Genomic DNA, 27,991 nt, shown 5'->3' with positions numbered 1-27,991 from the left:
CTCTTTCAGTTTATATCAGAGCCCAATGGAGTCTTTTGAAGGATCTAGTCAGGTTAGCAGGGCTAACTTATTAGAAGTCCCCACTGTAAATTATTTCTCTTCAGAGGACGAAGATGTTAAACCTGACATTAAACATCGTTTCTCTCCACTTCCCCGAAGGCGGAATTCTGCTTCTTCAGAGGAAGAGGAAGCAGACACCCCCACGACCATCGCAAGAAAAGTTTCATTTGCTGATGCATTTGGGTTTGATCTTGTGTCTGTTAAAGAGTTCAATACCTGGGAAATTCCAAATACAGGACAAAATGATGACATAGAAGATGAAGTTTTCCCTCAGGAGGAATATTTTTTCTCTCAGCTGTTTACGTTACCTGCTTCACAAGAAGAACTTTTGCAAAAGGTGCGAGAGCAGAAAGTACTGTTGGAGTCAATCGTGTTCCTGCCTGGGATTACCTGTATGAACGGCATTATACGAGTCCTCAATGTATCCTTTGAAAAAATGGTGTATGTTCGAATGACACTGAATAACTGGCTCAGTTATTATGATATCCTCGCAGACTTCATGCCTAATTCTTGTGGTAGTGAAACTGATCAGTTCTGCTTTAAGATTTCTTTGGTGCCTCCTTACCAGAAAGATGGAGCTAAGGTGGAGTTCTGTATACGCTACGAGACATCGGTCGGCACCTTCTGGGCAAACAACGATGACAAAAATTACACGCTGATTTGTCACAAGAAAGAAACTGTGCCCAAGATGGATAATAAACCACACAAAGAGGTTACTGACAGACATCTTAAAGGCTGTTTAAAGACAACGCAAAGCAGGTGAGGTTACACCTTAAATTCTGGTAATCTACAATGTAGTTGGCTAATGCTAAGTTTCTAAGTGTGCTTGCTGGAGCTAAGACTGCCCATGCTGTTTTATTCTGTTGGGGTTTTTGATGATAAATTAGACCAAGACTTGTTTTCAGTAAAGCTCTTGTATACAGCAGCCAGTAGTTTTCTGCAGACAGATAGGTTGGGATCATAGTTTTAATATAAGGCATGCATGCCACTCATTTGAAAAGTAGTGTGAGGGTCTATAAATTATGGGCTGTGTACCGATTTTGATCTCTCTAGGCTACAAATTGAGCTGACATCAGTGAGAGCTTTGCTCCAGATTGAGGTAGCTCTACAGCTAAAACACTTTACATCCACTTCCTTTGTAACTCAACAAAAATTTCAAAGCAAAACAAAATTCTGGACTTTCACATGATTTATTTCATATTTCATCCTCTACATGTAACTATTAAAACAGAAATGGCATTGGTGTTTCAAGAAGCTGGTAACTCAAGGAAGGATCCTATTGTAGTTAGAATAGCTGGTACAAACTTTCCTGCAAGTAGTTGGGCTATTCTGCAAGTTGTATAATAGGGTAATAATTCCTTTTTCCTGCCACTGTTTGATGTTTCTGTTTCACAAATGGTGAAATGAATAATGATTTATAAGGCAGAATTGGTAAGATATTAAAGGAAAAAAGATATATAGAATTTATCTCATACATATTATTCTAATTAAATGCAGGCAAGTACTATGTTAATTATAAAGTGGCAGTGATTAACTTATAACTTAGCCCCACATAAGGAGACACACTCTGGAATAGTAACTTTTGGTTAGGGTTAGGGTTTTTAACTGGTTTTAACTCCTTTCTGTACGCAAAACAAAGTTGCCCATGAAAATCTAATTCTCAATTTTTGCTCACCAAGTTTGCTATAAAACAGCTGGAGTTCTGCAGAACTGAATCTATATTTTACCTGCAGCGTCCTTTGCAATACTTAGACCCCAGAACTGAACCGATGTTGAGTTTTTAGATCCTATACTCTTTACAAGTAAGGCAGTGCTGTTTGATTTCCCTGGTGCTCTTCCACTGGACTGAACTGGTGGGGAAGGAGGAACAGCACTGCAGCGGTGGTGGGAGCTTAAGGAGAAGGGAGGCAGCCAGGGCTTCCCCTGTGCAGAACCAACCTTCCCAACACCCAGACTTGCTGCTGAGAGCCTCTGCCAGTGCTAGTCGCACATCAGCCCTGTGAGGAGAGGTGTGCAATATGGCTTACTGCCTGCATCAACACCATGGTGTAAGAGCAGTCCCAGGGCTAACCTGAGGTCTGATTCATAGCCAGTCCACACAGCTCTCCTGATAAAGGTCCCTTGGGCCAGCTCTGGGGCCACCACGATGATGTTTCTGTGGGGGAACATCCCGGTATGTCAGAGCAGAGGGAATGATGCCTTTACCTGCCATATGAACAGATCCTGACATTTGTGCCTGGTTCTGTACGTCGTATCTGTCCTTCAGGAAGTGTCACATGACCCATTCTGGGTAAATAAGATAGCCTGAGGTTCCCTGCAGAAGGGCTGTGATATCCAATGCCACAGGCATATGCAGGCAGTGTGACTTCAGCCGGAGTTCAGGTAGCCCACATGGAGCAGGTGATGGACACAGAGAGCTGAGTCTTAATTTAGTGAGCCCTGGGCTTCCAGATGCTTGCAGGACTGACCTGAAAATTTCAGTACAATTAGGCATCTGAGGTCGAATGACTCCTAAGAATTTAATTCCCTGAAATCTCCTGTGACATACCTACTGTTAGTGTAAGTTGTAGAAGCATTTCTTCTGGGTGATCCTCTTTACATGTATAAGCTAAGTGTATATAATATGTAAGTCAGACAGAGAGATATTTTAAAAAATGGTAAAGGAGATAACATTTCTACTCCTTAGCATCAAATTACCTTGTCTCTAATCAGAGTGTAAAGGTATCTCCCTCCATATCAGGCTGCAGAGGAATGTATGTGTGTGTGTATGTGTGCATCTGTGTGTATACACACACATATATATGTATATATATGTATATGTGCATATTTGTTCATATATACACATACACACATGTATATTTGTGATATTAAAACCAAAGTGGTCAGATGCTTGTTTACATTAAGCTCTGTTACACATTTTTGGCAAACTAACGTTCACTTTCAAGACCCTCTTTAGCTGCAGAAGGATGTAAAGAGACCTTACAGTAAATGCAAAAATGAGCTGGAAGTTTTTTTGGAATACAGTTTCAGTGGTCGCCAAGGCTTCTGAAAGACAGTTCTGGCAGTTTGTAATCCAGGACCAATTTTATGCTACAGGGACTTCATTGACTTCACAGGAGTTACAGCTTTCACCAGTGTAAATGAGGTCAGCATCAGGGCCTTTCGTTTCAAAAGAACTGAGATGCCAACCTCCATTGCTCACTTGTTTTTCAAAGTGTCTTTGTACATGTTGCCCCTTTGAGTGAGGAGGAACACCCTGCAGACATCTGCAAAAGTACCTCATTATTCTCCTTCAGACCCTCATTAAAACTCCTTTGCTTTGATGTCCAGAAAAAAGCGCAAGAAAAACAAACCCCCCAAAATTGGCAAAGTGAGGCTGCTGATGTGCGGTGACTCCTTCGTATCTTGTTGAACAGTGCTGTCTGTTCCCCTGCTCCTCTCTACCAGCCCATCTCTCTCTTGCCTTTTGTTTTATGTTCAGATGATAAACTCTGCAGCATTTGTATACGCTGTGCTGGATATTTATAGAACATTTAGCAAAATGGAGTCCTGGGCAATAACTAGCTTGTCTTAGGAGCTGCAGCAATGCAAACAGATATGCACAAAAATAGCAATTTTACCTATGGGTCACACAACAAATATGCAGGTGAGGAATATTGCTATGCACTCCTATGAGCTGGACATCTTAAATTAAAGATTTCTTTATAGCAACCTCAATGGAAGGATATTTTAACAGGACACTTATTTAGGCCCCTATTTCAAATTTTGAAACCTGTTATAACTTTTTTTTTTTAAATCTTGGCTCTGAGATATTTATACTTTCTCCTAAAATGTGTGATTTACCTCTTTGGTTAAAAAATACGACTGTTAAAGAATTATGTTTTTTAAGCAGAGAGTCTGATCCACTCTAGGGCATATTTGAGTGGTTCATTAAATGTCATTAGTGAGGATTAGTTGCGTTAGTTAAGTGAAAGGAATAATATGCACTTTCAGAGGGAGTTACTGAAGAAACATGATATGACTGTATCATGTTACCTTTAAGAATATGAGCCAGGACAAAGTTGTGTGAATGAGGGCAACAGGGTAGCTTCTGACACAATTATTAAGAAATAAAAGAAAAATGGACTTAACCCTCAAAAGCTGCACCTGTAAAAAAAAAAAAGATAGTGAAAAGCAAAACTGCCTGGACTAATTAATGCTGACAACTGTCTAGATTAGATATTCGGAACCACATGACTTAAAAGCCTGCCTATTCGTTACATTTAATTTGCTTTTTCTTCTATGTCTAGGCATGAAAAAATAAACTTCCCTTGAAGTTTCATAAAGTATTTGCTTCTAACTGTATTTTTTCAAGCTAAAATTCATTCCACCATGAATTTTAACGATTTTTAACGATTTTTCAGAAAGTCTTGAAAGGATTCACAGGCACAATATATAGTTTGAAAAAATAATGTTTGACTGAAGTAGTTTATATTTTAGTCTATCTGGAAATGTGTATTTAGCTTATACATACCTATAAATATACTCTGGTGAAAAAAATTTACTCCTAAAATTTGAAGGTTGTCACTAGAAAAGAGAGAGCTTCTGTCAGCAAACAACCCTGGTTTCTATTGTAAATATACACATCTAAACATTCAGGAAAATGTAAAGTAATTGTATCAGCTCCACTCTTTTCTCTTTTTGTTTGACTCTTGTGCTTTGGGACATTGGTAATGGTTCTGAACCGAAATTTCTCCTGGTCCTCAGGTTTGGACCACATGATTTTGTTGTGGACCCCAGGCTCCTGCATCGGTCTGATCAGACAGGGACTGGTTGTGTGTTGCATGAGGCAGACTCCTGTAGATCATGCTGCATGGCGCAGTGATAACGACCTGCAAACCATTTCCCCCATCACTGGTGAGGCTGCGCCCCAATTCTGTGCTTGGTCCTGGTTTGCCATCTGTCAAGAGAGCAGCGGGAGCAAGAGCACAAGGAAAATGGCTGATAAGCATGAGAATTGTATTACAAAAGGGTAAAATGTGTAACTAGACTCCTGTCCTCTGACAAGGAAGGGGGACTCCAGTATTTTTGTTATAACTGTTAGAGTTATCCCCCTTATTACCTCTCTGAGCCCACTAGTGTATCACTGTGAACTGACGTTTTCCTGTGCTTTTTTTTTTGTAATTGCCAGACTGTTCCTTTCTTTGAATGGTAGTACATCAATTCACTTCCCTCCGTGGTGCCACTTTAAGACAGAACACAAAATAGGGCAATGTCTCATACAATAGCTGCTCTATGTACAATGCATGATGAGAAGGAAGAGATTAAAAGCCCAGGTCTGTGGGCCGCCAATGCCAACTTCAGCAGCATAAATACTGAATGGTCTTAAAGCAATAGCCGATGAGAAAATTTCTTCTGTGCATGAGTACTCTCCCATCTTCAGCTGCTGTCTCATCCCCTTTCTGATGGAAGGCAAAGGAAGTAAGTTGCTGAAGATCCAGCCTGGCAGGACTGCACTGTGCTCAGTCAGTCTTCCCCAGGCAGATGGCAGACCAGTGCCTAGGTTGCCTCAAGAAACACAGTTCTGCATCAGCTCCTCTCGGCCTTCCCACAAACCCACGATGTGATTAAAAAATCAAAGACTTCTGAGGAAGATGTTTGGAAATAGCTTCGCATATACTTTGCTGTGAGGAACAACTGTATTATTCCCAGCTGGTCCATTTAAAATATGGCATTTAAATTATGTTCCCTTTTAATCCTTGCTCTTTTCATTATTGCACATCATAATCGGGAAGGGAAAAGGAGAGCAGAAAAGGTGTTAAAACACACATCATCTTTGTGTACTGCTATTTAATCTCAAGGTTGTTTCTGTCATCTCAAGTCACAAGTTACACCTTGATCCGCATACAGATATGAGGTTTGACTAAAGTTTATTACTATTATTAGGAAGTGACTGCAGTCACTGTTTTTACCAGGAGAGCAGCTGCTAGAGAAGCTATCCATTCACAGGGAGCCAGATAAAAGCAGCACTCCTCTGCCAGTCAGTCTGATGCAGTGTTCCCAGCCCTTCTCTTGCCTCCTGGTCATTGCCAGTCCTTGCTGGTTGTAGAAGTAGGTAGCACTGGCACCAAAGACAGACTTCTCCAGGTACTTGAAGACTGTGATTATCAGGGACACAGGATAATTATTTAAGGTGGTCTAAAATATCTTATTCACATAAATAGGGTAAAAGCAAGCTGTGGAACAGAGGCTGAGATTAGGACATACTTCTCAATAGCAACTCGAGTTATCTTTAAGGAAATTGCTGCAGCCTTACTCTCCAAAGTAATTTAAAATAAGTTAAGATAAACCACTTGAAAAATGTTCTACAGGGAACAATCCTACTTGGCCAGGAATTACGCTCAATGGTCTTTTTTCTATCTGTCTAATCGTAATTCAAAATCCTGGCATACTTACTATTTGAATTATGAAATACATTAAAGACCCTAAAGATAGGTATCTAAGTTAATGGCATAAGGCTCTGAATGCTATCACAGAAATGCCAAAGAAGCAGGTGGAAGTTATGGAGGAGAATGGCACGCACAGACCAGACACCTGCTAACCATACTTGTGGTCTCCTAATTGGAGAGTACCTGCAGACTGAAAACCTGTCTTATTTTTGCTTTTGGTGATTGTGAACTGTGCTTCCCATGTGCCATCCATTTATTGCCCTGGAAATATTAAAATAAGCTTCTGAACTTTTGAGTAACAACACATGAAAATAACATGCTGCTTTGCAGGCAATCTTAGCGTAGTATTTACTCTGGATCTTATTTGTATCGGTGGTTTTTCACTCATTTCCGTGACCTACCTTAGAAACTGCTCTTGCCAACATTAGAGAACAGAAATGTGTGCTCTAATGTAAGGGAAATATTGGTTACTATAAAGCTTTTTCACTTGTTTGCATAAAACCATATAAAAACCAATGTTTTGTAATCTGAGTATCATTTCTCAACCACATGATAAGTAAGTACTTGTAATTATATATGCATTGCTTGGCTTTACACTTGTAAGAATTTTTTTGTAGTTGCTACAATTTCATCAGTTTATTTAAATATGCCAATACTGTAACACTATTACAACTGACTCTTAGAGCTCTTTAATGCAGCAACTGGCTTGATCCTGCAATAGGCACAATAAATAACGTAATGAACATCAGGAGTCTCACTGAACTTTGTAGAATTCTGCATGTGTAAAACTATCCTTGAATGTTAATATTTACAGGACTAGAGCTTATTTCTACACTCTTTCAGACAACTGATTAAGGACCTTTGGACAAATAGAAATATATTGCTGAAGAAACTCCTGTATTCCATTGTTCAATGACTCTTTTGTTTAGTGAGATATCTGTTTTGCAAATTGAACCAGGCTGGTAATGACCATTTCAATACTCTGTCTCCTGTCCGCTCTTCAGGTATCACAGTTCATAAATGTTCAGTGGGAAAAAAAATTGTTCCATTACATTCACCTTGATTTGGCTAAATGTTAGTCCTGAAAAGATGTTTAAAGTCAGTGAAACATTAACTGAGAGCACTGGAGTCATATTTAATCAAAGCATTCACTACCAGTGTCATTTGAGCTGTTTATTCTGATTACGAACTTTAAGCCATGATCCAGCCACAGCACTGCAGCTCTGAAATTGAAGCAATTGATTCAGCTACAATGTAAGTCCAGAGAACCAATCACCCACTGTATTTTTAAGATAAAATGTGTATTATCTTCTCAGTTACAAAAGGCAGAAAAAATGGTCCAAACAAATACTTTGCCAGTTAAATGCAGTCCCTGCCTTAGTGCAAAGGAAGAGATAAGAACTTTTAAACACTGTGGGAGCATGTTAGAAGTGGCTATTTGATCCTTAGGCCTTCAGTGACACACAGAAAATATTAGTTGATATGCCAAAGCATAATGGGGGGCTTGGTTTTCTGACTGTCTCTCCACTCTCCTCCTGATGGGTGGAACCAGCTGATACTCTGACACTAAACCCAAAGATTTATTACTGCTGGTTACTAATAGCAGTCCTAAGGAGCACTGAAAAGCACTGAGCTACACCACTGAATGTGAACTAGGTAAAGCTGGCAGGTTTTTCTTACCTTGCACTTACCTGCACCGAGTGGATTTGCATTTATGTTTTGCTCTGATGCATAATAATTGTCCCTGCAGTAATGATTATGCCTGCCGGATGATAAGCCTAAAATGTTCAAGTCTGGATCACTTCTTGTTGTGGTACTGGGTTAGGGATTTTGTCTGCCTTTCTCCCCAGCTACCCTAGTAAATATGCACTGGTGTCTTCTAGGTTATATTCCAGGTCTTCTTGACAGAAATATTGATACATATCACACAGCTGTCTTCTTGCTGTGTGGTAGTAAGATGGCTTGTGAAAAAAAAAAAAAAAAGGTTATAAAAGTCTCTTCTTATCATGATAACACCTGGGAATTTTATCCTCTTGAGATACTTATTGAATTTACAATTGCTATCCAAGATTTACATCATAGTTGTCCTCTCTCAAGAACAACCGGTTGAAGCATTTTATGGTCACCCATTCTGTTCTCCTCTCCAGGGGTGGTATCTGTGTCTTGGTCTCACCTGACTGCCATCTATCTATCTACAGTTTCTCTAAGGCATGTCACCTTCTTGCATACATGCATCAGCAACTGCAGTTAGCTTCTAGGAAATGGGTCTTTTCTAACATGCCAGTAGGGGACGACTCCTTCTCTATCCCCCCTGATATCCAGGGAAGGACCAGGTGCCACATAGGCTAAAGTGTTTTAATTCTCAGATGTATCAAAAATTGATACAACTTTGGAGAAGTGCAAGACCTGTTGATGGTACTTGGTTTACTCTCCTTCCATCTTTTAAAACAGTGGGTGACAAAAGCAAGAGAAGAACAGAGGGGCTTTACCTCCAGCTCCGTTCTACAACACCATTTTGATATTTGGCCATGGGCCTTCCAGACAAAATAGCAATGTAAGAAGCGTCTCCTCTGACCTCAGGCCAAGCTTAGCCCTTAGGAAACCTGACTTCTAACTCATCTCTTCCTCTTTTTCAGTAGTCTGGTCCTGGAGATAGGCATCTCAATAGTAAGGTGCTGCATTACTAATTCACAATTGAGCTGTCGATAGATCTTCTGACCTTGTCCAGGGAAGTCTTTCCTAAAGAATTTCCTTGTTTCTCAAATAATTAGCCCATTCTGTTCAGGGATTTATAAAATTTTCTGACCATTCTGCGTACAAAACAGCTGTGTAAAAAGCTCCTGAACAGGTTTCTTTGCAACATTGTTATGTGTATATCATAATAAGGTACAACAATCATGACAGAGCTATAAAAGGGTCTGATAAAAGTTGCAATCTTCCTGTTCATAGTTTCTGTAGCTTAATTTGAGATATAACTGACTTATTATGGACGGGTTTTTCTGCAGTCTTTGTACCTATAGTCATGAGAATTGGGGGTAGACAGGGCTATATTAAATGTTTGAGCCTGGCACCAAGTTGGTGTTGGGCTCCTGTACTGTATGGAACTAAAATCTTCAAATGGACAGATATACACCTATATTTTTAAAAAAATTGTACAAATGTTTTGCCATTAAAACTCAAGGTCTTTTTTAATGAGCTAGAAAATAAAGACTAATTTCTTGGGACTCTGCTTGCTTTGAGGCTATGATTATTCTCATCCCAAACCAGGCCAATGCATTTTGTTCTGTGCCACCTATGTCCCTGCTTCAATCATAAACTAAGACTGAAAAATGAAAATATTAGTAATTGGAAAATATAATCCCCTGGATAGCACCAATCCAATAATCTTAATAAAAATAGTTTTATTACAAACATTGCCTGAACCCTACTGGGAATTATCTTTTCAGAAAAAACACTCAAATTCCCTTACAGTTGCTCTCTTGATCAATTGTCCCCCTTGACACTATTAATCATCATCCTATATACAGCTTATTCTGAGCATTTTTTTCCACTTTGCTTTCCAAACTTCCTTTCCAATTTTTGCTTGTTTAGAAGCTACTGACAGTCCTTTATTGTCCTTTTGCAGGCCCACCTTTTCTCCTCTTCTGCTCTCAGCCCCTTTTCTTAGATGAGGTGACCAAAACTAAGGGGTATTTCCTCAAGGTGGGGGAATACCACAGATTAATATTCTCTTCCTCAAATTTCAAATATTTAAGTAGAGGTTCTTTGTGGCTCTCTTTTTGTGCACAATGCTTGTGAAAGTTGCTGGACTGCTTCTCCTGATAATTCAGTCTCCTATTCACAGTGTAGTTTCAAAATGGTAGCTGCAGTGCAAACCTCCATTGCCATGCCAGCGTGCAGATATTCTCACCTACCACTCTAATGATGACTGGGTCACTCCGTCTCCATGCCTCTATCCTCTGTGTCCTGACTATCAACAAGGGAGCTAATTAGTGTCAGTCCTGTTTGTTTGGTGACACCTGTTTACTAAGAGCCTTCTCTAGCACTGCTGGTAGTTGACGGTCATGTAAGAAAATCAGTCTTGCCTAGATTTGTAATAAGGTCTCTGATTTTACGTACAGCTTCATTCTAATAGGATTGCTTGTAATGGCATAATATTTTAAAATGTTATTCAGTAATTTCTACTTAATGTTCACACAGCTATTCATTTATGGCTGTTGATTTTCTCTGCAGTTTTTGCTTTAATTTCTTAATCTTTTCCTGTGTGGCCTCAATAGGTTTGGAATCTAACAATGTAATTAAAATTATTGGTTTCTGCACTGTTTAAACTAAATAATTTTTCTGTTGTGCTTCTATTTTTTAAATACCTCCTGAAAAAATTAAACATATAAACAGAAGGCACATACTGATACATGTGACATGCAATAACAACGTTGTGGTTCAGGCACACAAAACATGACATCTCCACAAGGAAGGATCGTTTGAGACCGAAATGCTCCTAGGTAGGAATTGGCCATATTTTCAGGTACAGCCATCCCTCAAGTAGAAATGCCGGGGTGTGTGTTAGGAGCCCAGAACTGAGGAATGGTGCTTGTTGAGCTTCTGTCACCCTCTGCTTTGTTGTCAGCCGCACAGCAGTGCTCCATGCTGCACTCACACCACTCTCTGCAGTTTCTTGGTCTGTCTCTATTTTGTGCAGCTGTTGGTTTCTGCTCTTCCTAAGCTCTAGTTCCCTGGACTCTGCCTGGAGTTTTTGTAGGAGGCAGTTATTTCAGCCTGAGGGCACAGCCATCTGCCCAGACCCACAGCCCAGCCACCTCCTGAGCTCTGCTCCCTAACACCTCCCTGAACTTCGGTCCGGCGCCATCGGTTTCCAGCACAGCTGTGATGCCCTTACCTAGCATTAAGATCAGCTTCTTTTAACAGTATGTAAAAGCCTGAAAAAGACTTGGAGCATTTCCCTGAAAGGTGGTAGAGCTGAGTACTTAGTTTCCTTGCAACTTTCAAAGCTGCTTTAATGCTTTTTCCCCACCCCTGCTAATGGATTTGGTAATTCAGAGCTCACACATGCTGCAGTGTTGACACTGACTGCCTTTTGCTGGTTGTCATCTTTGCTCTGCGGCTCACTTTGTCACCTCCTCGCAAACCCTGGGCAGACTCTCTCCAGTTCTGATTTTACATGCCCAGCACCGTTGCCTTCTTGGTCAGTCGTAACTGTGTGTTCTGTTGTTTAGGGCTCTCCCTAGGGTGTAATATTTGAATTTTATTTCATTGGGTTTTATCCTTATGTCCTGTCTTAAAAGAGCAGAGGACTCTAATTTTCTCTTGCAGTAATGTCACTTTTCTTGTATTTTCTTCATATCTACCACGGTCTGTTACAACATGTCTTCTAGTAGGGTGCAAGTCTTTTTTTATGCACCCTAATCTTCATGTGCTGCAAATCTGGTCTGAATGATTGAAATTCTTTAGCAATCATAAAAACCCTTATTCTCTGTTTAGATGATTCCTAAGAAAAAAAGTATTCCCTTAATTTCTAGCAAATTCTTATCAATACCTTTATATACAAATTGTTATAAAGATACGCTCTTCTTATCTAGTGGTTTCTAGGAGTTTCAGACCATCTCGGCAGGAGTTGCTGAGGGATGAAACTCTAATGATGATTTAAAGCAGTGAAGTGTGTAGGCTGAAACTGAAATAATTATTGCTGTAACCCTCTAAGCACTCTAAGTTCCTCAAGAGAAAATACTTTGTTCAGAACAGACCCTGAACAACAAAATGCTAAAAAAGTAAAATAATAAAAAAAAGAAACCCTTGGAGCAGGATGATAATTTAGGACTAGAATTGGTATAATGTGAGGATGTTCTCAACAACTGCTCACAAATGCATCAGACATCACAATTAAAAAGGAATAATAATTATGGCCCCATTCTAAAGTATGTAATATTCTATTCCATTCAATAAGCCATGAACACTTTAAAACCATCAGTGTAATCCACAAACCTATATTTACAACATTAAACTGGATGTTCTGCCTTTTCAATAACTGTCATCTCATCTCTATTATTTTCACCTCAGACTCTAATTGTTTCTTTTATAGGAGCTAACCTACCAGTGTCCTTGGCAGTACAGTTTATAGCTCATGCATTTACAGTAATTGTTTGGGCAATTTGCCACACAGTATAACAATTTTCACATCACAATCAGTTTTTATAATAAACAGCATTAGTTGTGAAAAATACAAGTGATGCATGATTCTTGTGGTAGATAAAGGGCACTGAAGATGCCCTTTAGAAAAAGAAAGGAAAATGCTCAAGCCTTGAACTGCTTGAGAAAAATACTGATGTCACAATAGAGCTAATTAATTTGATGGTACAAACAAGAGGGGGAAAGGGCCTTGCATTCATTAGTGTCAATTCCAAATGAGAGCATACCGTTCATAAAAATAATATTCTGCCTTCATTTAGACAAAATGTGCAGGTAAACAAATCAGAAATAAGCACCAGTTCCTGCAATAACAATGATCTTGCTCCTTAGCTTTATCAAGGCTCTTTCTCTTCTTCAGCTGCAGGGAGCTCAAAGCCTGGGTAGGTACAATTTGCAGGTAGACCTCTGGACGAGGTTGGATCCTGTTGCCCACCAGCCTGGCTGGCTCGAGTGTGGCCAGCAGTGCTGGATGCTACTGGGCACTGGAGCCTTCTGTGTATGGTATTGGTCTGCTCCTGGGAAGCTGAGCACTTACTCAATGGCCTCTCTCCACAATCCATAGGTGGTTGCACATAACCACCACATGCGGCTCTGCTGAAGACATTTTGTGGCCTCTTGATTTTCAAACACCCAGAAATAACTGGTCAAGCGTTGCTTGGTGGGCAGGCTATTTGACAGACCTCCAGCAGGCACAGTGTCCCATGTTAGACGTTCTCCAGGGGAGAAATGAAGTATATGCTCTCTTATGCTGATGCATAGGCAGGTAACCCTCAGCACCCATGTCATCTCCCCATGACCTGACAGGCTTGGATTGTGCTGAGCATAGTGAAGTGAGGCCCCAGGAAGCACAAAGGCGGCTTCAAGCCAAGGTTGTTCCTCCCGTTCTCAAGCTAGGTTGTGAATTCTTTGGCAGCACCAGGGCTTGGGACTAATATTTATAGGGTGCTGGAACCACGTGTGATAAGAAATTGTGGACTGGTTGTATTATAAGACTATAACTTCAACAGCTGATGACATGGACATCAATTTAAATCAGTAGGAGATTTGTCCCTTTAGTGAGTTTTGGACTGAGCTTTATGAAGGCAAGGAATGAGTTTATCTTTACTTGTTAAATATTTAGTTCATATATTAAGGGAGGTAGAATAGAATTAACTATGGACATGCCTTCACAAAAGAAGTCAAAGTCTGCACTGTGGAGATCCACACCAGTATCTTTGGCGGCTTCCAAACTCCTTTCTTGAGTTGTCATACAGACAGAGGCCAGGTCATGATTTTGATCTAGGTCGCAGGAGTTGGGTGGAATGTATCTCCAGCAGTAGTCTCACCATGATAAAGAGACCAAAATCAAGCTTATGTTTTTAATTTTTTTTTTCATAGAACCAGCTTTTTTCCCTTCTTGCATTTTCTTATCTCGGTATTTTCTCCCCTGCCCAACTGGTATTTTGAGACCAGTATTAACAGAGCAATATTTTAAATGTAATTTTCCAGTAAGCTAACTATTTAGGGGGGTTATATTAGTAAAAAAATGGGTTGAATTCTTACTCTACTGTGCCTTACAAACAATTTAATAGAATTTTAAAGCTGTTTAGAACTTTACACATACACAACCTTTCATACTTCTTTCCAAAATTCCTTCTTCCTCAGAAATTTATTTTTGTTATGTGTTCATGGCTTTTGAATGACATTGCATACGATACTACTGAAGTTCAGAATTACATGTGGAAAATCCTTTATTTAGTTTCTCATAAATGTTCTTTAACCCAAGTCCTCCAAACCTTTCACAGGCTTTCTACTTCCAATGTGCTGTCAATTTTTTAAAGTAGTTCCTGTCTTTGCATGTAGGTATTTCCTTTTTTACTTCCTTTGACATGACATCTGCTGCTAATGATACAAAAATAACCAAACCAAACTATCAGCCCTTCCCTCCCCATGTGTCCCTCCTCTCCCCAGCTTCGTGGGGTTACAGTTCTGTGCAGGATGCCCGTTTGGCTCAAGTGCCATCTCAAACCTGAGCACTTACCTGCACTAATTCACTTTTTGCTCTTCTGCCTCTCAGTAAAATAATGCTGACACATTTAACTACTACTTTTCAAGGATCTCATATGTTGTTTACGTCCCAGTGGCATCATTCTTCAGCAAGGCTTGCTATTTTCAGCACTAGATCCAAAAGCACTAGTTGTATTGAAGGTTGCTGCTGTATTAGGCTCCTCTTAGGTTTAGAAATCTGACCTGAAATTAAAATAGAATTACTGTTTGGTTAGCAACTTCAATCTTGCCAGCTTTTTTCATGAGGACATTTTAGCTTCACCTCAACTTCAGGGTAGAAGAGGATTTTTTTTTATTTTGAATCCACCTTGAAGTAGAAATCAGAAGCATGGAAGATTCTGTGAAAGCCTAAGCCTACCTGGATTTTTAAAAGAAATTGTATTAAAAAGTTATTTCCCTCTTACATGTTTTTAACTAAATATTTGAGAAATATAATCTTTAAATACTTTAATGTCCCCATACCTCTTTAAATTTCAGACTAAATAATATCTTTCCACATTTTCTTTTAAATATGAGGTAGTATAACATTGTTCAGGCTGCATTAATTTAAAGAGTTTTACAGGTACATTTTTATCTTTCCAATACTCTGTACTCCAACAATTTTAGCCTTTTCCCACAGTCTGTAATATAAATATCTGTGATTTAGGTATTAAGGTGTAGCGTAAGTGGATATAACACAACAGTGTGAATGATGCTATGGGTTATACAAACATACAGACACAACTTCTGCCAAATATTGGTGTGTGAATTAAAACCACGACAAACTATAACAACCTCACCCATTATGAAGAGATTAGTAGCTCATGGCTATAGTCCCAAGCCTATTTCAGACCAGATCAAAGCACCTGCTGTTCCCCAGTGAAATGTGCGCTCCTGAAAGCGTAACTCTCAGGGCATGTAGCTGCATAGGAGCGTTTGAAATAAGGCTGGACTGGGACTATAGGACCATGAAGGGAAATGTGTTGCATAATCCTGGTCACAAAAATATATCCTTGTTTCCATACCGAGAGCTTCTCAGTTTCTTGTGCCTGGTACTTGCACTGAAAACTTACAGGATATATTTTTCTAGTGCTTACAGATCTTCTTTTCAGTTTCCACAGCAAATTTTTTTGTGAAGTCTTTCTATTAATACATTAACAGTCTTGCTACTTAATATCTTTTCTGTTGTCTCAGTATTTACCCCTTTGCTATATTAATAGAGGGTGTTTATTTCTGCTCTCGGACTTTATTATGCTAGGCTGAAAATAGAAATACTCAATTTGTCTCCTTGGTTAATATAGATTTATTCATCCTGCCGGTCTTCTTGTAGTCCTCTTCTGCACCTGTTCCAGTCTGAATTAATCTTTCTTGACCATCATATACAAATGTTCCAGAGGAGTTCTTATAGTGGCTGGTGCTGCGACATGAATATTTCCTGGAAATCTTTCATTACTGGGAATACCTTCTCCGACGCATTACTGCAGAACTCTGTTTGCCTTGTTGCCACGGCCATCTTGTTGCTGTGGCTTGGAAGTATTTTCTGCCAAAAACAAACTCAGATTTTTCTTGTTCGCCTGTTTCTTCCAATTTCTGATCCTTCATTTTGTGGCATAAACTCTTTCTAGTCCCTAAATGTATAACCTGGCACTTTATAATTTTGAATTGCATCCCTTATCTATTATTTTGATCCTCCAGGCCACCCATTTCTTTCAATCCTCCTCTGTGTTGGTGATGTCTCCCAACTTCCGATCTGCCACAGATTTAATTTAACTTTGACTTTTTGTGCTTTGGTCTGTAATAACATGTCTGAGTAAGTCTGATCACACGACCGGTCCTCTCCAATTCCCCGGTGATGTCTGCCAGCTCCACGCAGCCCAGCTCGTGGGGCCCTGCTTGGCACCGAGCCCCTCTCCCACCGCCCAGCTCTTGTACTCATCTCCCTCTTCTCCAGTTTAATTAATATATTTCCCATGTGGCTGCACAACAAATGCTTTAATGAAGTCCAGATAGATTAGATAACTGATTTTTAGACAAGGGAAATATAGTAATCTTATCAAAGGCAGATATTATCAGGTGAGTCTGGCATTTTTATGCCGTTTTCCATTTATCTGTATTTATTCTTTCATTTAAGTTTTGTCCTAAATCTATTGTGAAAACTTTTTGAAGACATCTGGGCCTGTAGTTGCCCTGACACTACTTCTCTTCTTTTCCCTAATTCTAGATACTACTTTTCCTACTCTTCTGATACTGTTACAGTAGTATCAGGACCAATTTGATAGATTTGAATAGCGAAGATTTTAAACCAATGTGTGATTTTCTCTGTTGAGTCTTTCAGTATTTTGGGTTGGAGATTATCCGCTCCTCTTAATTGGAGCATATTTAAACACCAAGTTCTGCTCCCAGACTGGGTGAAATAATATCATTTTCTAAATCTCTGTTCCTCTTAGTTATGCCCTGTAAGATCTCTGTTCCTATAAGATTCTGCTAGGACTGTGGTAAAAAAGTTTAGGAGCAGTCTTTTGATTGTGGGGTTATCTGAAACCATAATCAAACCTCACTTCTTAAAAAAATTCCTGTTTAACTTAAAAAGACTAATTCCAAAGCCTTGACATGTCTTACTTTACCCCAACCCTTTCTGAAGCCGAAGCAATATCATTGGCTAATTAATTTTTTTTCTCTTCACTTATATGTTGACTATCTACTCCTTGCATATTTAGTATTCAAGTTTAACATTTTTTTCTCTGTTTGGGATGCCAAATCCACATAAATTTGGGACTTCTGAACTCCTTTGCATAATGCCCATCAAATTTCAGCCTTCTCAGTCCCACTAACTAGTCCCTGAACTTCCCATTTATTCTTTCTAAATGCAAAATTATAGTGATAACCTGTTTTCATTCCTGCTTTCTTTTTATCACTCAGTCCAAGTGAATGATAATTCCATCAAGAATGAATCATATGAGCATAAGTATTTTTTTTGAAGCTGGTAGAAATTCTTAAGTTCCTGATGTACTTTATGAAGATGTGCCTCATTCAGCTGAAGGAGAAAAAGCAACTGAACTTCTGCAGGTATACAGGTACTTATGTTGGAGGGGAACTGCATCAGCTGATAGAATGGATTTTTTTAGCTTGCATTGCTGACAGAATGCCTGGATGATTTAAAAATAAAACAAACATTTTTAAACAGAACACAAATTTTGTGTTTCTCACTACACAATGTACGTATGTTTAGACCACCTTCCACAACACTGTGAGATGGTTAATTCAGAAAACAAAAGCTTAATTAGAATTATAATTAAAAATCTGCTCATTGAATTCTGATAGTGAGCTAGGCACTTTTCAGAGAAATATGGAGAAAAAGGAGCCAGTCAAAAACTTACAAGCTAGACAACATTTTCTAATTGCCACTGGTTGATGAAGGGGCTAATTTTAATTGGCTTTTGGGGAAGTATTTCAGCTTTAGGTTGTAAATATATGTTTGAGATTGTTCTCTAGTTGTATGCACCCATAGTCTCATCATCTTCGTATCACTTCTTAGATTGAAGTAGTGCTGTTAAATGACTATTGTTTTATGCTCCTTGTGATCCTCAAAGACTGCAGTATCAATATCCTCAATTCAGGTTAATTCTAGATTTCCTGCTAGAATAATTATATGAGGAGATATATTTCTGATGTAAAAGTAAAATAAGGGAAATAGCTGTTACACTGACTTTCCCTGTACTCAGGTATTTGCAGGACAGGTGTGCACAAATAATGGGCTATAAACCTGCAATCTTTATAAAATTCAGTGCAACATGCAAGAAGTTATGTTACAAGCCCTGCAGTGTGGATCCAGGCTGTGAGGCTATATTATCATTGCTAGTTATTACCTGTGTTGGAGTTGTGAAATGAAACTTTTGGACCAGAGCTCCAGATGCTACTAGAACAAGAGCTAAGGGCAAATTCAACTCTAATCACAACAAAAGTAAAACTGAAGGGCTCATGTCACACACCACGTGTTATAGCTCCAGCCACTAAAACTCAATAGCTATGTTCCAGTTTGAATTTAGAGTTACAAAGTAAGATTCACTCAGCTAATTTCAGTTATTTAATAGTTATGGTTTCAGCCTAAGGCATTTACTGTAGGTTCCCTTTATTTATGGCCAGTCTCTTCTGGAGGCAGAGAAGATCCTTCGAAGGATATGTCACTCCATCTGACTTGTGATGTCCATGACACAGAGAACAAATCTCTCTTTGGAACAGTTAAACTCTCACAATCAGTGATGTAGGGATGTAGGGAAGTGATGTAGGCAGTGATGTAGGGAGGTAAGGATGATGTACACGGCTGCCTGAGCGTAGGTGCTTAGGAAACTAAGGCTAGATGTGGTAAACTCCATCCTGGCACATGCCCAGAAGCATCCAGCTTGAGGCAGCTTTATACTTGTTTATTTTAAAGTTCAGAAAATAGGTGCTCCTCCTTAGCATCCTTATTCAAAGACTGTGTCTATTTTTTACACTGAAAAGTTGTTAATCAAAACTAAAAATAATCACCAGGTAGGGAACACAGGGAATGGGAGAGAGAATCCAGTTTCTCTTTTCTCCAAGAGTAAGATAAAGGGCAAGTATCCTGCTTGTACATCCAACTTCAAGAGCAGTAGGCAAATATGCCCTCCAATTCCTCCCTGGATGGTCTGCATCCTGGTAATCTGGCTATTTTTTGGATGTGTGTGGGGTTTTTAATCTCATCAGGGCGTGATAGAAGCTGAAAGTGCCACTGCAGCTTGGTTGCAAGCTCTGGCTGCCAGTAGACTGTTACATTAGATGTGGGCATGAACATGTCTCCTTCTAGGAATGCTTCTTGAAAGAAAAAAATGTGTTAAACTCCATTCTTTTAAGAATTAGATGAGGGCCCCTTCTAGCAGCAAAGGGTGCCATCCTTGCTTCCTGAGAGTTGCATGCACACAGCTGAATGCTGCAGGTAGCCAGCTACATTCAACGAAAAGCTTTGAGACACTATTTTTTCTCCACTGGAAAGCAGTAGAAGGTTCCCTGCTGTGCCCATGTTGTTTTGGGATCATTATTTTTGGGGTAACTGACTCAGCTTATGTGTTATACATGTCTTGGCTCTTAATCTGGGGCTTTTGCAGACACCATATTAGCACCTAAATGCTTTAATGCAGCTGTCTCATGGTTAAGCCCCAACCTACACAGTGTCTCAGCTTATGGAAGCAGGTGGGTGAAAAAAGATGCAAAAGAGCAGAAGAAAACTGGGAACTAGATGTAACACAAAGACAAGCATTTGAACAGTAAAAAAAATTAAAAAAAGAAAGAAGAATAATGATGTATAAATAACAAACAGTAATGATTTACCTTAAAAACCCGACAGATCTACTCAAAAAAGTGGCTGGCGCTGCCAGCCTTTTCAGGATGAAATGCAGATTATAGCAACTGCTGCCAGGGGAAAGTACAACTCAGTGTGAGTAGGAGAGTGAGAAACGTGCGGAGGCTATGCATGTACCAGAATTCAAGAGTGACATGACATTCATATGGATAGCAAGAATATTCGGCATTACTGCAATTAATGGTGAAAAAGAACTGTTGAGGGAGCGTTAAATCTTGTGCTTCAAGGACAGCTTCTAACAACAAAAGGCCAAGAGGAAATTTAATAGGGCAGTGCAAATTACTCAAGTATTTTCCTACAAGCACTTCACATCTTCCCCTGAAGTATCTGATGGTGGCCAGTGTCAGAGTTCAGATGCTAGACTGGCAGGATCTTCTGCCTGCTTTAGTCTGGCAAACTGTATAGAGGCTGGATTTTAAAAAGTTGGTGACAGTCAATGTCTAGGTTCTTTTAATAGAGTATAAATTTAGCATCCTCCTTCTGAATTAAGCATTTAGGTGGCAGAGTTAATGTTATATCAATTCAAATGAAAGACGCTAGAAGAAAATAGAAGGGGAAAAGATTAATATTTGAAAATTATAAAGTAATTTTCAGTAACAGAGGTGGACGGCTTGTTGAAAAACGCATAAATTAAGACCTACAGGAAAAAAATTGCTTCTTATAGAGAAGTCATTAGGAGTGATATAGTAATTTACATTTTACATAAGTGACAGTCTTCTTACATTTTTTTTCCCTTTTCCACTAAAGGTTACATCCCTATAAGCACGCAGTTCAAACTGCTACCACTTTGCATTGATATTGATGAGGACTGCAGGCACTCAGCATCTCTCTGTAGGTGTTTTTGTGTTGGACCTGGCCTTTGTTTTCACAGCCAGCAAAGCAACAGCAAAAATTGCACCGGCTGCAGGGAAGCAGAATTCTTTCCTGCCGGCCAAGCATAGCTTAGCAACAGGATTTATACTGTGTACATGCAGGGAGAATGTTTTGATTTATTTCAGGTAACAAAGATGTCTTTTTACAGCGATCTCTGTATACACACAAATATTTGAAAAATATAAGCAAGAGAGAGGCCCATTCTCCTGAACACATATATCCTTCCAGACCCTTGCCTGACCCCAAACTTACGCTCTCCTGTCACTGACCCATTTAATCACCTTTGTGCTGCTTTCTCGGAAAAGGCCTGGGAAAACCCATCAGCTTTGCAATGTAATCTGAAGGTCAACACATTTTCATTTTCTCCGCCAATTCTTTCTTTGACCAAGACTTAATATCAGGTCACTCAAAAAAAGCTACATTTTATAAAGCTGTTATTTTCAGAATTTCAAACAGCATTCAAAATGTTGTGTAATTAAGTTGCAGTCTCTACAGCTGAATCTAAGAGGAATTAGAACCATAATTTTTGCGGAATAACACAGGAAGTTTCTTTTTGTTTAACAGCAAAGAAGAAATATTGGCAACGTCTGATGATGACACATGGAATAATTCAAGGACTTCAGGTACAACACGCGGTTTAATTAGTTCTTCCTTACTGCACACGTTAATTAAAAAATAATGTAACAAACAACCTCATGGAAATTATTCAAGTATGTTTTTGTTAACTCTTCAGACACAAACATCCCAGAGATTGTTTATTCACAACCAGAAGACAAAGACACCAAACCAGCTAATGAAAATATAAAAGATAAAAATACAGAATACAACCAGGGTGATCATGAAGATGATGAAAAAGAATTAGAGATGCTGGTAAGTGTTATACAATTATATCTACAGTATTAAATGATATGAATCCATTTACGCTTCAAAGCTGGTGAAATACCCCCTTTTAACAGAACTGACTGATGTACTAATTTACAAATGTAATGCCTTGGTCTGTACTTTCATTGAATCTCTAACTGATTCAACAATAGAAGGTGCTTTGATTTCAGCATAGTGCATCAACTTTTTCTGGACTTAAATTAATGACTTCTCCCTTTTACTTCTTTACCAGAGGCTCTAAATGACAGTTTGAAGGAATTAGAAGAGTAGCATTTCAAAAGTCTCCCCTCCTAGTCTCTAGGATGGAAATATTCTTAAATAAATGCTTTATATTTGGTAAAATTCTTATATTTATGGTACGGTTTGCTTTTGGGGTTTTTCAAAGGATAACGATATAACACGCTATATAAGCAAAATAAATATATATATTTATATTAGCGGATTTTTCTATAGCAGTATTTGAGATTAAATTTTTTATACTAAATTTCACACTCAGTGAACATTCAATCTATTTGGATTTGTGTATATGTGCGTGTGTGTGTGGTTTGGCTTGCATTTTTCAGTATGAAAGAAAAAATGGCAATAAATGAGACACGTACAGCAATCCATTATTCTCAGTGTCTGTTCTCAGCTCATATCATTTGGGTGCATAGATTCATAATCATAGATTATAATAGCTATCACCTGTGAAAATGTGAATGCTGAATCAGACAGGAGAGGAAGATGAGAACCATTCTTTTTTTTTCTTCTTGATAGAGAGTGAATAAATTCCTCTTATTTGAATATAAATTTTTCTTGTCTTTTAGTTAAAAAAAGTTGAAAATTGTTGCCTTTTGTGGGACCTTTCACTGCCTGAAATTCAATGTCTCTCTCTTTTTTTTTTTAATGGTAAAACACAAAAAGGAGGACCTCTGAAATCCCTTGTTGTTCTCAGTCCACCCTGTTACAAAAAGCAGGATCAAATATAACCGTTTGTTTATCAATTGCCAGGATTGTCCATACAATAAATGAAGGGGGAACTATAATTTAGATGTTAATTTGCACTATGCGCTCTTTAATGAATTAAACAATGAAGGCTTATAATAGATGGAAATACAACCAAATCTTTGAAACGCACAGGCATTGGCTCACAAGACAGCTGTGCAGTTGACAAGTAACATGAGCCTTATGTGAGAAGAAGGGGAAATCGTAAGATTTGCATATAATTATTGAGATCATGCAAATGTCAGTTATGAGGAGGGGAAAAAAACACAGGCATCTCACTGTTAAATCCTGACAGTTGGCATCACCGAAGAACTCAAATACACTTGAGCACTGGTTGGCAGAGGGTCATTAAAACAGAATTTGCAGAGACATTAGCTCCCTCACTTTTCTTTGAGTGACGTTTTACTATTAATAGTTTGCAGAGGCTTTGCAGAAAACATATTAATAAGAGAAACTGTAATGGGGGTATCTACAGCAAGTGCAAATGCATAAAGGGGTGCCCAAGAAGCTAGCCTCTAATTGATCAGCTAGTGCTATCACTGTGACTATGCTAAAGTGCAATGACAAGCAGGCATAGCCGAATAATACAATATGATATTTGGGAGCTAAGAGGGAGAGTGATTAGTTTCTGGCCTTTTACTTCGCTAATCTCATTTCCAACTCATGTCTTACCAGAATGTATAAAAACAGTCTGGTTTGAAGACTGTAAAATGGCCTCTGAGAGAAATGAAGCACAGATAATCCTTACAGTATTTGTCAGTGTGAAATGTGTCTTTGTTTTACTGGACAATACTGTACATTACCAGGCTTTGATGCACTGTATCAATGCACTCATTTAAGCACCAATCCTCTCCCCTCACCCCACGCCTCCCTTTCTCCAAACCTAGAACTGAATGTATAGAGAATGAATTAGCCTCCCTTTAAGGGAATATTCTCTTCAGATTGAATTTGTATAAAATGCACTAGCAGCTTACTGAACTCATGAATAAAGAGAGAGGGTTCTGAACGCTATTTTATTTCCTGCTCCTATCAGCACCACCATAAAGCTCATTACCTATGTTAAAAAATACATACAATGCAAATTTTGCAAACGGTTTGGAACATGTTTCCATAAAAGCTTTGTTACTGAAAACAAAACTTTCCATAACAAAATCCTGCCTCCTTTATTTGGCATATTTTTGCAAAGTGCTTTTTGATCATTCTATTCTATTGTTTCAGGTAAACCAGCACTTCACAGGAGCTAGAGGTACCTCTTCCAGAGATGAAAGGAATTTATACACAACAGAACCAGTTAATTTTCCAAGTGAAACTGAAAGATTGGAGAAAAAGCTAACCTGTACAGAAAGAAGCAGTGACTTGCTAAGGCACCCTGTGCCTATCAGTTCCTCATCTGAAAACACTTCACAAGGTATAGGAGGAGAATTAAAAGATAAAGTTGAGTATTCCCTAAGAGATTATAACAGTCAGCCATCAGGGAAGGAAGTTACTGATGGCTCAGTAAACAGTGGTGAGAGGTCTTCGGAACATACTGGTACCAGTGAAAGCCTTTTATCGGCAAAATATTTTCCTGGGACAAGGCAGAATGAAGCTATGGATATTATGGCTGCTGTCTCAAGCCATCAGGGAGAGAGCCACACAGATATTTCAAAAGGTGAAACAGATAATGCCTCAGGAAGTAAGATGATGGAGAGGTTATTCATCAGTGAGGATGCTGCTGATACCTCGAAAGGGGCCTATGCAACGAGACCAGAAACCATTTCTCCAGAGCATGATGAATCCATGCAATTAAACACATGCATAGCAGGAACGCTGGATGGCAATGCTAATCCAGCTCCGGAGCACCAGGCGCCGCAAACGTCTCACCAAACTCTGGATTCATTGTTGTCAGACGCTGACAAAAATGAAGGAAAAATCAAGATGATTGAAAGCAAGGTTCGGGTACATTTAAGAGGAGATTTATATGCCGACACTTTTGCACATGATGATGTCTCAATAGATTCCTCAAAAAGCCAATATACGCAAAAAAAAGGAGTTGGTGAAATGTCAGAAAAGAACTATAACACTGATGCAGGGAAGGAGAAGAAAGTCATAGAAGTAGCAGACTTAGCACTAATCGGCGAGGAGGAAGCACCCAAGCTTTTCAAGTCACATAGAAAACAGGCCACCAAAGTGTTGAACACAATGCCTCTGTCAGTCGAAGACAACAAACAGGCACCCAGGCCTGCACAGGCAGATCCTGTGGAACCCTCTCCGGGGGATGAAAGGAGAGCTGAAGACACCCAGGAACACAAAGGATTCACAAGGTTAAAAGACAGAGGAAAGTCAGACAACACAAATAAGGGAAGACTGATAGGAAAGGAAAGCAAAGCAAACCGTGTGGAGCAGAGGTGGCAAGGACTGGGGAGTGAGGTTCGGTGGGGAGCGAGAGCGAACACAGGGCCTTGGAGTACGGCTTCCACAAAGGAGTTGTTTACCTGCCAGGAGGCAGAGAGTTGTGAAAAGTCTTCTGTCTCTGAGCACGGTATTACAGAGGAAGCAGAGGCAGGTACAGCTTATATAATTAAAACAACATCAGAAAGTGCTCCAGAAAAAATGTCTGCCAGTGAAAAAGCAGTAATTGCTAAGCTACCTCAAGAGACTGCACTAAGTGACAGGCCCACAGAGGAAAAGGAAACAGCGTTTGATACACATGAAGGGAGAAATGATGGTTCACATTATGCTCTTTGTCAGCTCAACACAGTGGGTGTATTATATGACACTGAATTTGAAAAGAAATCAGTTTTAGATATTTATAATGCACACGTACATGAAACACTGCAAGGAGGAACGATGTCTGTATGCAATAGCAGGGAAAAACGTGCCAAAGTACAACCAGACATCGGCAATATTCTACCTGTAAAAGAAGCAGTAAAGGCTTCTGCTACGGGAAAGAAAGATTTGCAGCAGGGTTTCTATTCAGAAGTATCTAAGCATCCCCAAAGCGCCCAGAGGCACCTATACAGTGAGGAAGCAGAAGCACTCTGTAGGGAAGAAAGCCATTTACGTGCTGAAGCTGAAACAAAAATGCCACCTTCTGGTACAAATGCTGTGCCCAGTTACAATTATAAAAGCTCTTCAGTGGCATCTTCTGAAGGGTCCACTGTGGCAGGAGGTATGGAACATCTGTATAGACACTTTGAATTCAAAGTCATTGACAAGGTTGCTGCTGAGTCAGGGTACAATTTAAGTCTACCAAAAGAAATGACATGTATTAATAAAAACCTCTCTCCTGAAGCTGAAAAAAGAGAAGTACCTTCCACTTCAGACATACCAGTTTATAGAGAAGTAAGAGGAAGGAATATAGGTCAATGTTTCGATCAAGCAGAATTCAAACAACAGAAGTCATCAAGGCCAGAGGTTTTAATTAGTAAGCCCACTGAAGAAATTGGAGGGACAGCCTCTCAGTCTGACCATTTAATAAATGAGGAGAAAACGCTAAACTGGCTTGATCACTCACAGAAGGAAAACCAGCATATTTCTGATTCTGCAGATCTTTCTAACCAGAAGAGTGAAGCACTTAAGTTACCTAGTGAGTCTCCAAGTTTAAAACATATTGCTTGCAAAATCTTTTATTTCTTCTTCTTTCTTTTATTTGCTGCCACACTCTACCACTATGATTTGATGGTTTGTCTTGCACTTTACCTGTTCTCCTTGTATTGGCTATACTGTGAAGGAGGAAGAAACAAGGAGTCTGTCAAGAAGGAATAACATTGATCGTCAACTGTGCTCAAGATCCATGGTCAATAGTCTCCAACCCCTCCAAAGCATTTTCACTGTTAAAGAGCTTATTCACTGTTAGAACGAAAGCAAGTTTTCCACTGAAACATCTTTTTTAAAAGATTACATATGAAGTTGAGCCTTCATATAAGAAATTATACTATATAGGACCATTATGTTTGGATCATTAAATACCTATATGAATATGAGTTCTGAAGCACGTCAAGTTAAATTGAAGTACAGATGTTACTCCTTAGCAGGGTATGAAGAAGCAATGCTTCATATCTCTTTAGTACTTAAAAACACCACTTTCTTGCATTAATTTCTTTTGCAGTAAAGCTTCATATTTTTCTGGGAGTTTTTTCTAAGGTTTTGTGTAGTACATAACACCACAAGGAATGGTATAAAAACTAACTTGGTATTTTGGTACTGACATTGCAGTCCATAATCTGCTAGTGTAATTAGCCAGTGCTCTAGGAAATATGACATCCATTGACAGGTTAATATTTTTTTCCAAATTTTTATTTCATTGTTCACTTAAAGCTCCAGTGATACCCCTGTTTGAAAAATGTAAGGCTTTGACGTCAGTAACATCACGCAACTTTCAGGATGCAACTGCGTAGCAGATGTGCTATTTCCACCCTGAAGAGCTTGAAGGCCACAGCCACAGGCCTCTTACTGTTCACTCACATGCACGGATGTTTTTGGTTTTTCTAAATGAGGACTGTGTAACATGACCGAGAATTTCAGTGAACTAAGTGTTATTCCAGACAAAGCCTTTGAATGACATTTTTCCATCAGTGTTACTTGAGCATATCTACAAAGAATTAAATAAATTTTACAAAGGAGTGCTATGACTGTGTTGAGCATGTCTGAATTAGGTTTACTGCTTTTTTTTTTATGGCTTGTTCCTAGAGCTAATCAAACACCAAGAGAAAACACAGGGCATAGACCTGGCGTTCAGTGAGGCTGCTTTGTGTGGTTTGGGTGAGGCAGAAAAGCCTGGTATCTGCCCTAAGGAGAGCCCAGATTGATCCCGCGCAGCAGGAGTCCTACAGGGCAGGCACACTGGGAGGTCCACTGCTCCAACATCGCGGGGCTCCCACATAGGGTCATGCTCAAAGTTTGTCTGGAAAGAAAAGGATGGACAGATTATGTTGCGCTTCAGCCATTTTCCAGACGATGGTCACAAATGTCGTCATAGGTAGTATGTTAAAAGAAGGACCAGGGCTACATAATGTTACTGAGGCCTTAGAATTTAAGAAGGACAGAGTTGGTTTGAAGCTGGCTTGGTTTCTCCCTCCTCATTGCCACTGTGAAATACCACATGAACTGTGAAAGGCTTGGTTGCAATGTATGGCTGAAACTACATAATAGTGAAGTTATTTAGTTGTTAGCTTAG

General features: G+C 39.3%; 1 protein-coding gene across 1 annotated transcript; it reads left to right on the top strand.

The window, feature by feature from the left end:
- Positions 1 to 5: 5 nt before the first annotated feature.
- Positions 6 to 27,438, top strand: PPP1R3A (protein phosphatase 1 regulatory subunit 3A). The gene is made up of 4 exons (XM_075081086.1): positions 6 to 819; positions 21,532 to 21,590; positions 21,701 to 21,837; positions 24,052 to 27,438. Exons 1-4 carry the CDS (start codon positions 26 to 28, stop codon positions 26,578 to 26,580), a joined length of 3,519 nt encoding a protein of 1,172 aa, XP_074937187.1. The 5' UTR covers positions 6 to 25; the 3' UTR covers positions 26,581 to 27,438.
- The last annotated feature ends 553 nt before the right edge of the window (positions 27,439 to 27,991 follow it).

This window comes from Phalacrocorax aristotelis, chromosome 1, assembly GCF_949628215.1.
Source record: "Phalacrocorax aristotelis chromosome 1, bGulAri2.1, whole genome shotgun sequence".
Lineage (NCBI taxonomy): Eukaryota > Metazoa > Chordata > Aves > Suliformes > Phalacrocoracidae > Phalacrocorax > Phalacrocorax aristotelis.
This window is presented reverse-complemented; position numbering and strand designations above follow the sequence as displayed.